Source organism: Notothenia coriiceps, unplaced genomic scaffold (genome assembly GCF_000735185.1).
Source record: "Notothenia coriiceps isolate Sejong01 unplaced genomic scaffold, NC01 NC01_scaffold00037246, whole genome shotgun sequence".
Lineage (NCBI taxonomy): Eukaryota > Metazoa > Chordata > Actinopteri > Perciformes > Nototheniidae > Notothenia > Notothenia coriiceps.
In genome coordinates this window covers 27,082,538-27,095,413 of record NW_011369947.1, presented here as the reverse complement: position 1 = coordinate 27,095,413, position 12,876 = coordinate 27,082,538, and the positions used below count along the sequence as shown (strand labels likewise).

At 39.8% G+C, this 12,876-nt stretch overlaps 1 protein-coding gene across 1 annotated transcript; it reads left to right on the top strand.

Annotated features, from left to right (window-relative positions):
• The first annotated feature begins 9,775 nt into the window (after nucleotides 1-9,775).
• On the top strand, nucleotides 9,776-12,380 carry LOC104966208 (coiled-coil domain-containing protein lobo homolog). The gene is made up of 4 exons (XM_010795386.1): nucleotides 9,776-9,962; nucleotides 11,111-11,193; nucleotides 11,347-11,425; nucleotides 12,155-12,380. The coding sequence occupies exons 1-4, from the start codon at nucleotides 9,794-9,796 to the stop codon at nucleotides 12,274-12,276; spliced, it is 453 nt and encodes a 150-aa protein (XP_010793688.1). The 5' UTR covers nucleotides 9,776-9,793; the 3' UTR covers nucleotides 12,277-12,380.
• Nucleotides 12,381-12,876: the final 496 nt, after the last annotated feature.

Genomic DNA, 12,876 nt, shown 5'->3' with positions numbered 1-12,876 from the left:
CGTTAGTTACGTCACAGATCTGGTTCCTACACACACACACACACGGACACACACACACACGGGCACACACACACACGGGCACACACACACACACACACACACACACACACACACACACACACACACACACACACTCTAGATGTGTCCCCCGCCCCCTTATGTTCCCATCCCCCCACGTGAATCACACTTGGCACACACAAACGCACAAACACACGCACACAGAACAATTTGACACATTTCCCGCTCTTATGTGACCATCCCCCCACATGGATCACACCTGGCACACCAATACATGTCCAGTGTCTATTCTTTGTATATTTACTGCAGTTTTTCATGTATACCAAGTAGTTTGATACAATATGTACAGTTTGAAAGGGAGTTAAATGAAATGTGGTGATGATGAATGGTTTTTGTGTTAATGCAATAGCAGTTAAAACAGGACCGGTCAAATTTGACCGGGAACACCAAAGTAAGGGGGTTAAAAGAAAAACTCATAAACTATAAAAGGAAGGATCTTGTAAATGAAATATATGGAATGGAAAAAACAACATGAGAAATTCAGTTCAGATCGGTGACGATGGATGGGAACAATGTCACAACACATACATTAAAAATGAGCCTATGGTCAGATGATGAAAGGTATATTCTTATGAAAATGAATGATGTGTCAATTATATGTTAAATGAATCCTGTAAATCATCTATCTGTTTTCCCTCTTTTCTGATTTGTGGATTGTTATTTCATGTATTTCGTGTTGTTGTGTATGCCTTAATCATTTCTTAAAATGGAAATAAAAGAAGTAGATAATGCAACATGTTGCTTTATGCACGAGGTAGATGAATATGGCAGTGTATATAATAATACACAGTGTATTTTAACATGAGAACAGTGGGTATTTAAACTATGAAATATGGTGATGTTACCTCTATCTCCACAGTACTTTGTTATTTTCTATGGATAATAGAATAATATGAATAAATAATGAATGTTTTGCACCTCTTGAGCAGATTGAAATGATTCATATTATAATGGTATGACTGGTGGTGTCAACACCAATGCCACGACCTGTGAAAAGAAGAAGGGTCACAAAAAGGTAAAGAGTTCCACTGATACAGTACTGAAATATTAATGAAGCTGGTATTACACACAGAATATGACGCACAGAGAGCAGTGGGTAACACTTTATGGTAAGGGTACATGAATCATAATTCCTTCATGTAGTACTTCATGAACTATCAGTAATGTATAAGGAGGATTAATAGTATCTCATGCATGACTTAATGCAGGAACAATACCTTAATTAATGCATCAACTAAGGTATCTCAATCATCATGACTTCTGAGTTCTTCATGATGTTCATGTCTTCTTCATATAGATCTGCAGTTAAAGTGACAGGCCAACAAACTGACCAGTCACAGCAATTCCAAGTGTTGTAACTAAGCATACTTCATCATGTTTGTGCCCCTTCAAATAAAGTGGTGACCCGGCTGTTCCGTCGTTTACACTTATAAATAACATGTGATTAACGGCCTGTGAAATCACCTTTATTAACCATTTGGTGCTCATGCATCAACCATCTTTGTGATGCCTCAAATAATGTCTATTTAGGCATTATGTATTTGGCAATATTACAAATGCAAATTAGATCATAATTTTTGAATTAATTTCAATTATCAATTATTTAGTTAGGACTTTTTTTTATGTACCATACAGTATTATCTTAAAGCTCACAAACCATTTCAGATAACTCATTCATAGTATTAACACACTTGAATTTATAATCCAAAGCCAGCAGGATCACATTTTCACATATCATGTCACATAAGAAAACAGTAACATATTTTGGCAAAGACACAAGATACATGGCAATAGTGAGTTAATAGCAAATCATACCATGTTTATATTGTTAAATTATTTGTGATCTGAACTTGACCACAACAGATCGAATGCACTGAAATGACTTGCGTAGATCATCAGGGATTTATCTTTCAGAAGAAACCTCCTGACTCATCATATGTAATGATAATAGATGTGAAGCACGAACAGGGGCTATCTGGAAACGTCCATCTTCTTCATATCTGAAGTCAGTGAGTTAATCATGATTACAACACTTTGAATTCAACAGAATACATGCACTGCTGTGACCGACAGACCGGGCCACCACTTTATTTAAGGGGCACAAACATGATGAAGTGATGACAAAATGATGCTTAGTTAATCATGATTACAACACTTGGAATTGCTGTGAGTGGTCAGTTTGTTGGCCTGTCACTTTAACTGCAGATCTATATGAAGAAGACATGAACATCATTAATAACTCATGATGATTGAGATACCAGTTGATGCATTAGTTAAAGTGGACCAATCATGCTATATTTGAATAATATAGTGCAGGACCACACGTATATAAGGCATATTTATACTTTTTATTTTTCTAAATACCAAACCGATCATGCATTTTAGCCATTCCTCACGTCGCTCAATTTAACACTGTCTTTGCATGGTGTGTGAGAACAGCACCATCTACAGGCCTGGCATATGTACTACAGCGTCTCCAGTGCTTTCGAACGGCAATGTCCGTGGCTGTCTCCTCCTGATTGGTGGAGTTGGCCCAATAGCCGTAGCACCACTTCTGTGACGTCACAGAAGTGTTCAAATCTGGATCAGTTTTTATCAGATCCGTTACAGCCCCTTTTTAAGAGATTTGGGTATGGAGGAAAATAGAGGGTTGTGTTTTCTGACACTTGGTGAGTTCCCTGGAACACCGGGGACACATATTCATGTATAAAAGACGTACAAAGTGCATTTTGCATGATAGGTCACCTTTAAGGTATTTTTCCTGCATTAAGTCATGCATGAAATACTATTCATCCTCCTTGTACATTACTGATAGTTCATGAAGTACTACATGAATGAATTCATGCTTTTTCATGCATTAAGTCATGCATGAATTCATGATGATTGATGTAGCCTTACCATAAAGTGTTACCGAGCAGTGTGTGTCAAGGTAGTTCTTCACACGGATCACACACAAGATAAGATAAAAGTACACACATAAATGATAAGAATAAAAACAGGAGCATATAAAGGTCCGTATGAATACAAATAACAATAAAGTCATATTTGATCTTCCCATGGGTTGGTGGTGAGACAGGGCAGTGGAGAAGCTGCTCACAAATGATTGAGCTGGAACACGAGGTTGGACAATAGATGGGTTGTTGCTACACTTATGGTTCGGAAGAAAGTCTTCCAGAATCAAAAATCTAATATTCCCAGACTTACCTCCTAACACATGTAACAAAGGGATTGTGTAAATTGGACAAATGTTTGGTGATAAATAAATGTAATCCTTTGAACAGCTTTTCGTCACAATAGGGTTTACCCAAATCCCATTCATTCAGATTCTGTAGCCTATGTTATCTTTCGGACATTGCTTCAAATGTATGACTCTCGGGTGGAAACAAAATGTCTAACTAAGATGGCTCAAATACTACAATTTAACCATCAAGATGAACAACACAGTATAATCAATGTAAAAAAAAAGGGAAACTTAAAGGTGGGGTAGGTAATTTTGGAGAAACCAGCTCGAGTGCGCTAGAATTTGAAAATACACAGCCGGATCAAATCTGCCACTTCCTTACAGAGCCCCTCCTCCAACACACACGAACGCGCACATGACCAATGAGGGCACGAGATAAGTTTGTGCACAGATGGAAGGCTGACAGGCAGGTAGGCCATCCAGTTATTTTAGCCGGGCCGGCTAAAATGATTGGTCGTGCTTTTTACAGTACTACGGCTTCCACAGGTGACATTTTTTTATGGATTTTTTGTCAAAGCACTTAAGATATTCATTGCTATCGGGATGTTAAGAGCATTCCATGGAATGTAACAAAAAGTGTATCTTGAGCCGGTTTCTCAAACTTACCTACCCCACCTTTAAAGTAACCTGTAAAATGACTAGTCCTTCATTTTAAACATCAGGCTTTCTTTACCCTCCACGACATAAGAGGGAAACAAAATCCAATCACAAGTTTCACTCAAGACGCTTGTTTGTGCCAGGTGTGATTCCTGCAAACACAAAACACAAAAACTTTTGTAGTGCCTGCCACTGGCACAAGACTTTATCAAACAATCGCAGGTTTATTGGCTGGCGGTTCGACCCTACGATATGACTGCAATTCAATGAGAATCACATGTATGTGTTTTTTTCTTACTTGTCAATTGACATTTTGATTCAATGTTATAGTAAGCCATTAGTCTTTGTCTATTGTTAGCAGAATGCTAATAAGCAAAATTTTCTCTCTATATCTAAAAGGCTTTGTCGATGCCGACATGCGTCTTCTTTTGTTCACCACTCTTCTTAATAAATCAGTCTTTATTTTTTTGTTTTTTTTGTTTTACAGTGTATGTAGTTGTTGACAAACATGTGGAATAGCAACTTTTTCTGCAGGATTTTCGAATGATGAGCCAGGTTTTTACCATTTGAAGGGATGCATGTTTATCTCTGAAAATGGCCTGTGTTTTCAGCAAAGTCTCCAATAGCAAGCTTCATTTTGCAAAGCCTAAAAACAGAGCCATGAAGAGGTGCAGGCATTCTCTCAGAACACCCAACACACATTTTTTAATCATCATTACAAAGCATTTATACAGCCCCCCATTATGGCTACAAATCAAGCTACAAAGTAATTAGAAAGTAGTTCCATCTTAGCTCCATCTTTATATCAGTGAGGTTTGATGTATAAACACTTGACCCGCAGGATCCACATCAGCACAGCAAGTGCAATAAAACCACACTTGAGAGGCGGAGATGAAACAAGCAACACCACCACGGGCACAGGCGCTTGGAAGAGGATCTGAGGATGGATCAGCTCCAAAGCCCATTCTCTTTTTCTCCCCCATTCCCCCCCCAAATATTCCCTAATAATTAGCGCTGCGCCACAGATGTGCATTTCTCTTTCCCTACCCTGCTGCCTCTCAATTCTCTGACTGTGTTCAGAGTGGGATGTTGGGATGAAGATTTAAAAGAGAGCATCATATGCTTTCTATTTCATACAGTCATTACAATTGAGGACTAAGATGAAAGCTGAGGGGTCCAGATTAGGAAAAAAAGCTGTGGGGAATTAAAAGAAAGTGCATTTAAGGACCGCAATCATATTTAAGTAGTATGATGAACCCAAACATATGGGGTTTAAGAGGAGAAAAATGCAAGAAAACTTCTAAGTTTGAAAATAAACTTACTTGGCTTTACGAAGCCGGAGGGAAACAGGGTGAATGAGTCAACTGGCAGTAAAATGTTCAAAGGCGGCTGATCATTTTTATTTCAGTAGGATTATAGGAGAAAGATTCTAGGAAAATATCTGCAACTGATTGGACGTCCTGTTTCTCACAAATGAATCATTTCCCCCATAAACAAGTATCAAACATGAGCTTCCACCCAAATCATTCAATCTGATGAGTGACTTTAAGAATGAGTATTAACAAGACACTGATTCAGTGCACATGCAGGAGAAAAGACAGATGTGAGATTTCAGCTAAAACACAACTTTTTAAGTCCATGTAAAAAAAAATATGAAACCAAAGTTCCTCTGAGTCTCTCTAAAAGTGTCACCAGCAAACCTGACTGAACACAGGAACTCGTCTAGATTCCGGCTCTAGCTACAGTATAAACAGTTCCCAAAAAATAAATGCTGCTGCACATAGCTGGCATAAATAGCACTTCATCACACGGAGACCAGTGCTGTTATTGATGAGATTTCGGAAACGAGCATCCTGGATTCCTTCAAATAAGCAGCAGAGAGGGACCTATAACCTGCTGCAACACATAATCTCTCCATTTTACTCCGGCTACTTCCTGCCCCCTGGAATTGTCCCTGGTGAATGTTGTACCTGGCACATTTCCCCATCAGACACTCTGAATGAGGAGAAACGGTCTTTAAAAAAAGAATTCTCCTCTATTTTATTTGTTTACGCCTGCCATTTCTTAGTTTATAAAGCAGGGATGTCCAAACCATCGGCCCTCGGTAAATTCAAAAAGTATAATGGAATATGGCCCACCAATGAAACTTGTATTTGTTTTATATTGTATTTCTTAAATATAAATGTAAAAATATATTACACAGTAGTATTCATGTGTTAATAAGACCACTTTTCAAATAAATTCAGTCAATTAAAGTTGGAAACATTTGATAACATATCTTAGTTGATAAGAAAAAAAGCCCAATGACTTATTTACATAACAAGCTTGAAATACACCCTTCCTATTTCTCCTTATCATAATCAATCTGAGGCTTCTGTTTTAAGGAATGATCTGCCAACACTCACAAGCATCATTGACCTACATTTGATTGATTTTACTAACTTATAACTGAACTTATGAGGCAATACAACTCAGGGCCCAGCCCTTCGTATATATTTCTGTATGTGGCCCTCGTTGAAGAAAGTTTGGACACCCCTGTTATAACAAGTGGTTGGTTTCTTGTTGAAGTTCTACACTTGTAGTGATGGTTTGAATTCAGCCAGAGGAGGCGGTCCCTGGTTTACAGGGGGCCCTAAAGGACCCCACAGCTGCTCTGTAATAATTGCTTGTGCAAGCGAGCGTGGAGGAAAGAGGCGGTGCAGGAGGTAGAGAGTTATCCTCCTCAGCAACCCTGCTGTGCAAAGAGTCCATCCCAGGTGTGCTCCAGTCTTGTGAAACATAAAATAGCATTTGCTTCAACGGCTGGAGACTTGGAAGGATTTATCTTTTTGTGAACTTATTCCCACTCTTATTATCATTTCCCCTATCACTTTCTAGCTTTCTCTCAGTTGCTCTACTTCTGTCATTTTATCTTCACTGCTGTGTTTCAATGTGTGTTTGAACAGCGGTTTGCCTCCACCTAGTGGTGAAGTGCAGCAGCAACTGGCTTTAAAGGTCCCATGTCATGGCCATTTGGTTTCTCATACAGCATCTCTGTAAAGTATGTGTATTCACTCTCTGTCCGTCCTAAACGGCTTGTTGGAGCTCCTGCCCCCCCCTCCAATGAGCCCAGTGGCCATCTGCGAGACAGCGAGACACAGAAAAACCCAGCCCGAAACAAGCCTGAACACACACACACACACACACACACACACACACACACACACACACACACACACACACACACACACACACACACACACACACACACACACACACACACACCCATAGCCTGGCTGGGAGTTTGTGTGTGTGCTCACCAGTGTTGGGCAAGTTACTTTTAAAAAGTAACTAGTAATAGTTATAGTTACTGTTCTCAAAAAGTAACTAGTTACTTTATTAGTTACTAAATTATAAAAGTAACTAGTAACAAGTTACTTTACTTTAAAAATAATAAGAATAAAAATACAAGTTTTTGTGTTGTTCTGTGGCACAGTAAGAGAAAAGACAACTCCCCACATGTACATTAGGTGTTTCAGGAGATTGGCATTGCTGTTATTCGATGTGGACAATGCTTTCTGTCCTGCACACAGTTTACATTTTACCGTAATATTTGTTGCGTCCTTTATCCCCACAAATTGAAAATAGTGGTTATATTTCCAAGTTGCAAATGCGCTGCTGCTCTCGCTGATACTTGCATCTGCCATTGTGTGTGTGTNACCGTCGACGTTATTTACCCTAATGAATGCGGTGATTAAAGACGTCTCCCGTTCTCAAGAGCCATACCATTCCACAAGGCACATTGAAAACATGTAAATTCACTGATCCTCTTGCTGTGGTCCTGTGTCCTGATCCTCTATCCCCCTGAGGGGGGGTTCTGGGATTAAGTCGTGGACTTCGGGTCGTGGCTTAAACCCCTGTCTCTGCGGTCCCCTGCCTGGGTCTCGTCATGCTGCCTCCCTGATTGGCTTCCACAGGATTGTTCGACATCCTCGTGGATTCATCTTCTTATTATAGACACCATGCAATTTCCTAATATTCGGTCTACCTATGTTGTAAATTTATTATCTCTTCGATTTACACACGACATCTATTGCACGTCTGTCCGTCCTGGGAGAGGGATCCCTCCTCTGTTGCTCTCCCTGAGGTTTCTCCCATGTTCCCCTTTAAACTGGGTTTTCTCTGGAAGTTTTTCTTTGTACGATGTGAGGGTCTAAGGACAGAGGGTGTCGTTTTCTCATACTGATATTCTGCACAAACTGTGCTGTTGTATTTGCTGTATAGTGTCCTTACTGTAAGGTATTATTATTTGTACAGCAATGTACAGATTAATTACATGTATTATGTCAACAAATCTCACATAACTGTATTAGGTTAGTTGAAAGCAATACTATTAAGTTGAACCTAATAAAACCATATTATCGCTTTCTACTAACCTCATACAGTTATGTGAGATCTGTTGTCATAATACAGTACATTTAATGAAAGTCAACGTTTCAGTTTTTTCAGTGTACCTGACGCTCATTTTCTCAGCATGATGGTGGTTTGCTGAAGCAGGAAGTTTGTTTGGTGGATATGTGCTGTGTTCTCTGCTCTTCTTTAGCACAAACCTGTGATCAAGGTCACTGATACAAACAGATGACATATTAAGAGTAAAGCTGGGCAATGTTTTACTTGCTGCAACGCGATTCCCACGCTATAAAGTCCTACAGGGATGACGTCGTTTTGTTGGCTAACCAGGAAGTGGAGGACTCACTCCTGTTTGTCAGACACTAACCCCGCTGGACTGCTTCGGTTGTGTTTTTGTTGTTACACATCACCACTGAAAAATGACCGGGAGGGCTGTGTGATACTACTTTTCCCAACTTCAAAATGTAATTTTTAAAGTTGTGGTTGTTATTTGTAGAAAAAGAAGAACAAGTCAGTCATGAATCTTTATCTATCCCCCCTAGAGGTACATTCAGTTTCAACACAGTGTTTTAAACACACAGTACAAATATATAGGTGCACATGAACATGCATGTTTTGTACAAGACACAGTACAAATACACACAGGTGCACACATGCATTGCACATGCATTTTGTAGAGGTCCAGAGCGGAAAGGCAGCCAGTCGGTGCCTGCGCCAGGGAGCAGTTAGGGGTTCGGTGCCTTATTCAAGGGCACCTCGGCAGGGCCCAGGAAGTGAACCCTAGTCTCCACAGACTGAGCCACGGACGCCCAACCAAACTGACCTACAGTCAGCCTAGTAAACTAATCAAGAGTGGTGCAGCAGGAGTGAGTCCAAACATGTGGAAATAACTTATTTCATTTTTGATTGTGTTTTTGGGGAGAGGCCTGATATAAAGTGTATAATATGTGGTTACCGCAGGTTTAAGAGATTTTCCCGATTTCTCTGATGACGTCAAATACATCAGTACATACACCACTGGTGTATGCACGTCTGATGCTTCTATGTGTCATAAAAACAACAGTTAACAAGTGACTAAATTAAACTACTAAACGTCATCACGCTGCAAGCTTAGCGGTGGTGATGTCATGTGACCATGATATAGTCAGTTTATAGAGTTAGCTTTTTACTTCTAGTGATTGCATTTAAGCTTCATCTGTTGTGGTGTTAATACATGAAGGTATCATAAACGTGTGTTTGCCACAGAGCTCATTTTCTGCAATATTCTGAAATCCAATGTAAGAATCCCATTGCTTTTAGTAGAGGGAGCCCTGTTGTGATGCTAACTTCTGTGTCAGCCTACAAAAAAACCTCCTTATTGCACCACTCCATAGGGGATGTAATAGAAGGCTGTATGAAAACAGACTTGGTTAAAGGTGCATTTATTACATTATGTGCTAACTTTTCTCAAATATTGCTTCATTTAGAAAATGGTCATGAGCGCAGAGGATGCAAGACATGAGTGAGAGTGGTCCCTGCCTGTGGACGCGGCTCCCCCACAGCAGCCGGACCCCCTGTGACCGCTACAAGCACGCATGCTGCAGCTCTGGTGGACACGTCTACATCCTGGGAGGACGAGACAACAGCAGTCTGAGGGACTTCTGGAGGTACAGCGTGGGTAAGGGCTACACACAGCTACTGTCCACTTTACCTTAGTGCCCTCAAGGAAGAGTTTACTACTGGATGACAAAAATAAAACAGGACTGTACCCAATACTTTGAAGCTAAATATATTGTTTTTTATAAATTCCAATAACTCCAGACCATTGTAAAGTCAACTTTAATAGAAAAGAGATAGATGTAATCGTTTTCAAAACATGTTTTTTTCTACAACGTATTCAGCTTCAATTTACATTAGTTTGCTCTCCGCCGTGCTGCACTCAAAGGAAGACACGCACCTGTATTAACGTGGTGGTCTAAGCATCAATACAGCATAAATTACGTCATCAAATACGAGGACAGAGATTTGCTTCATTCGAAAAAACTCAATCGAATTTCATTTGGTACAGCCTAAAAAAACATTAAAAAATAAAATCAAAACAAAAATATGAATGTAATACAGATGTTAGGAAGCATTTTATTTTATGCATTATATACTATATGTAGAAAATGGATTTGTATGATAGTACCACAACCCCTAGAGGCACTGTGCATTCCTCCATCACATGCACTGATGATTTCTAGAAGACAGGACCACACTTTTGAGCCCAAAGCACAAGACAAATGAAGCCACACATTTGAGCCTGTTGACTACACAAAGCGAAGTAAGTTTTGATGATATTATGGAGTAATATATATTTATTTAATGTTTAAATTGCAAATATCACATACTCATGTATTCATCTAGTACAGTGTTTCTCAAACTTTTTCATACCAAGAACCACTTAACCAATAAAAAAACACTCACGGACCACCTAACTCCCCAAGTATCCAAAAACACATCGTTTTTCTAGAACAGATTACACATCGCCTGCAAATGGTACAAACAAGTGGCAACATGTGTGATGAAGGTGTTGCGCTGGGCTATATCATGCAATCGAATGTGAAACTTAAGCTTGCTCCATTGCGGAGATATTCCCGCGAGAGTGCGGAAAACTTAAATTAATTAATTAAAAATATGGAATATTTCCAAAATTCCCCAGCTTAACTTCCCATGGAAATTTACCGGAAATATCCCGCCCTTTGCAATCCTAAGTACAAAGGACAGGAAAGATGAGTAGTTTTGCAAGATCCCCGACTTATCAAAACTCATTTTGAAACATTTCAGTTTGTGACGAGTGGACAGAGTTAAACTGCACCAGTGACGCTGCACCAGAAGAACTAGAGGAACATTCTATGGTTGCCCATGAGGTACAAACTCATCAAGTGGATTTTTATGTATTTCTTTTGTATTACTTGTATTGCCATAACAAGCATATAAAGGATCTTATGTTGCTTGTATCTCTGCTGATATCCCTCTGCCTGATGTGTCAGTGTGTGAACATTACGCTCTGACGTCCTCAGGGCTTCCTATACGTGTTTGGAGGACTGCTGGATTCTGCATACACCAAGTGGAGATGTCCCCTCTGGGTGTTTGACATTGGTGAGTTTCACTGTGGAGGTGGTGCATGATACAACACATTTGCTATTGGCTTTACCAAAAACCTGTTGCTGCATGTCAGTTACACCCCACGCCTCCAACCCCCACTGATAATATTACTGCAGTGCTAGAGTTCAGAATTACAGATGAAAATGTATATTTTTCTGGAACAAAAAGTCATAATATTATTAAACAACATAAAAATGAAATGTATGCTGAGAAATGCTAACCATGTAAACAGTGGTTTCTGTTGTTGATTAGCTACACTGTGATTCAGCTGTGACTCGATAACAGGACATGCTTCCTGCTGTACAAATACCACAACCTGTGTGTGTGTGTGTGTGTGTGCGTGTGTGTGTGCGTGCGTGCGTGTGTGTGTGAGAACAGTTATTTTTTTGCATCTGTTTTGCAACAGCTAGTGTATTGTCCTTGAGATTGGCTTGTGATGTATGTCAAAGATACAGTATACAGTACAGTATATGTAGCAGATGTGTACACAATTGTATTATTAAAGTACTCATGTATGGACTCTCACATTGTTTCATATGATGTTCTGTTTATTAAAACCAAGGGTATTTGTACAATAGCAATTGTAAATATGTGTACAGCGTGCAAAGATGTGTTTATTTAGGTGATTTTTCACATTCCATTTTCCACTTGTTTGGATAAGGTTAAATATTTTTGAGCTTTTTTTTTAACTAAGTTCCACTGTTTTCCTGTGTTGTGTTTCAGCTCAGCAGAAGTGGGTGCACTGGCAGAGCAAGAAGTGCTCCCCTCAGGTACACAGCGCCTGTCATGGGGAAACTCATTCAAACGTTTATTTTTTTAGCATCGTTACCGACAACAGAATGTAACTGGTTGGATCCCCTTTTAAAGTGATAATCAGTGTTGGGACTAACGCGTTACAAAGTAACGCGTAACTGTAACGCAACTACTTTTTGCAGTAACTAATAGCGTTACTAGTTACCTATTCCCATTAAGTAACGCCGTTATAGTTACTGTGATTTAAATGGGTGCGTTACTGCGTTACATTATGTGATGGAACTGAACCGAACTCCCTGCGGATGTAACTTACAGACGAATACAGCAATGTCCTCTCACAGCACCATGGAAAAGTGAAACCAGTGAGGAGTGATGATTGGTTGGCGGGTCTTGCCTTATGGGGAAAATACACACACACGAACTCTTGCTAATGCTAACACACACACACACACACACACACACACACACACACACACACACACGGCAACGCTCACCACCAGCACACACACACACAATGGCAGATGAAAGTAGCAAGTATCAACGAGAGCAGCAGCGCATTTGCAACTTGGAAATATAACCACTATTTTCAATTTGTGGGGATAAAGGATGCAAAAAAGCTTACGATAAAATGTAAACTGTGTGCAGGACAGAAAGCATTGTCCACATCGAATAACAGCAATGCCAATCTCCTG

What these genes read in the sequence shown, in the direction of transcription:
- LOC104966208 (XM_010795386.1), top strand. Translation starts at nt 9,794, where the DNA reads ATGCAAGACATGAGTGAGAGTGGTCCCTGCCTGTGGACGCGGCTCCCC. An exon ending in CTTCTGGAGGTACAGCGTGG is followed by an intron (nt 9,963 to 11,110) that starts GTAAGGGCTACA and finishes GAAACATTTCAG; the next exon opens with TTTGTGACGAGTGGACAGAG. An exon ending in ATTCTATGGTTGCCCATGAG is followed by an intron (nt 11,194 to 11,346) that starts GTACAAACTCAT and finishes TGACGTCCTCAG; the next exon opens with GGCTTCCTATACGTGTTTGG.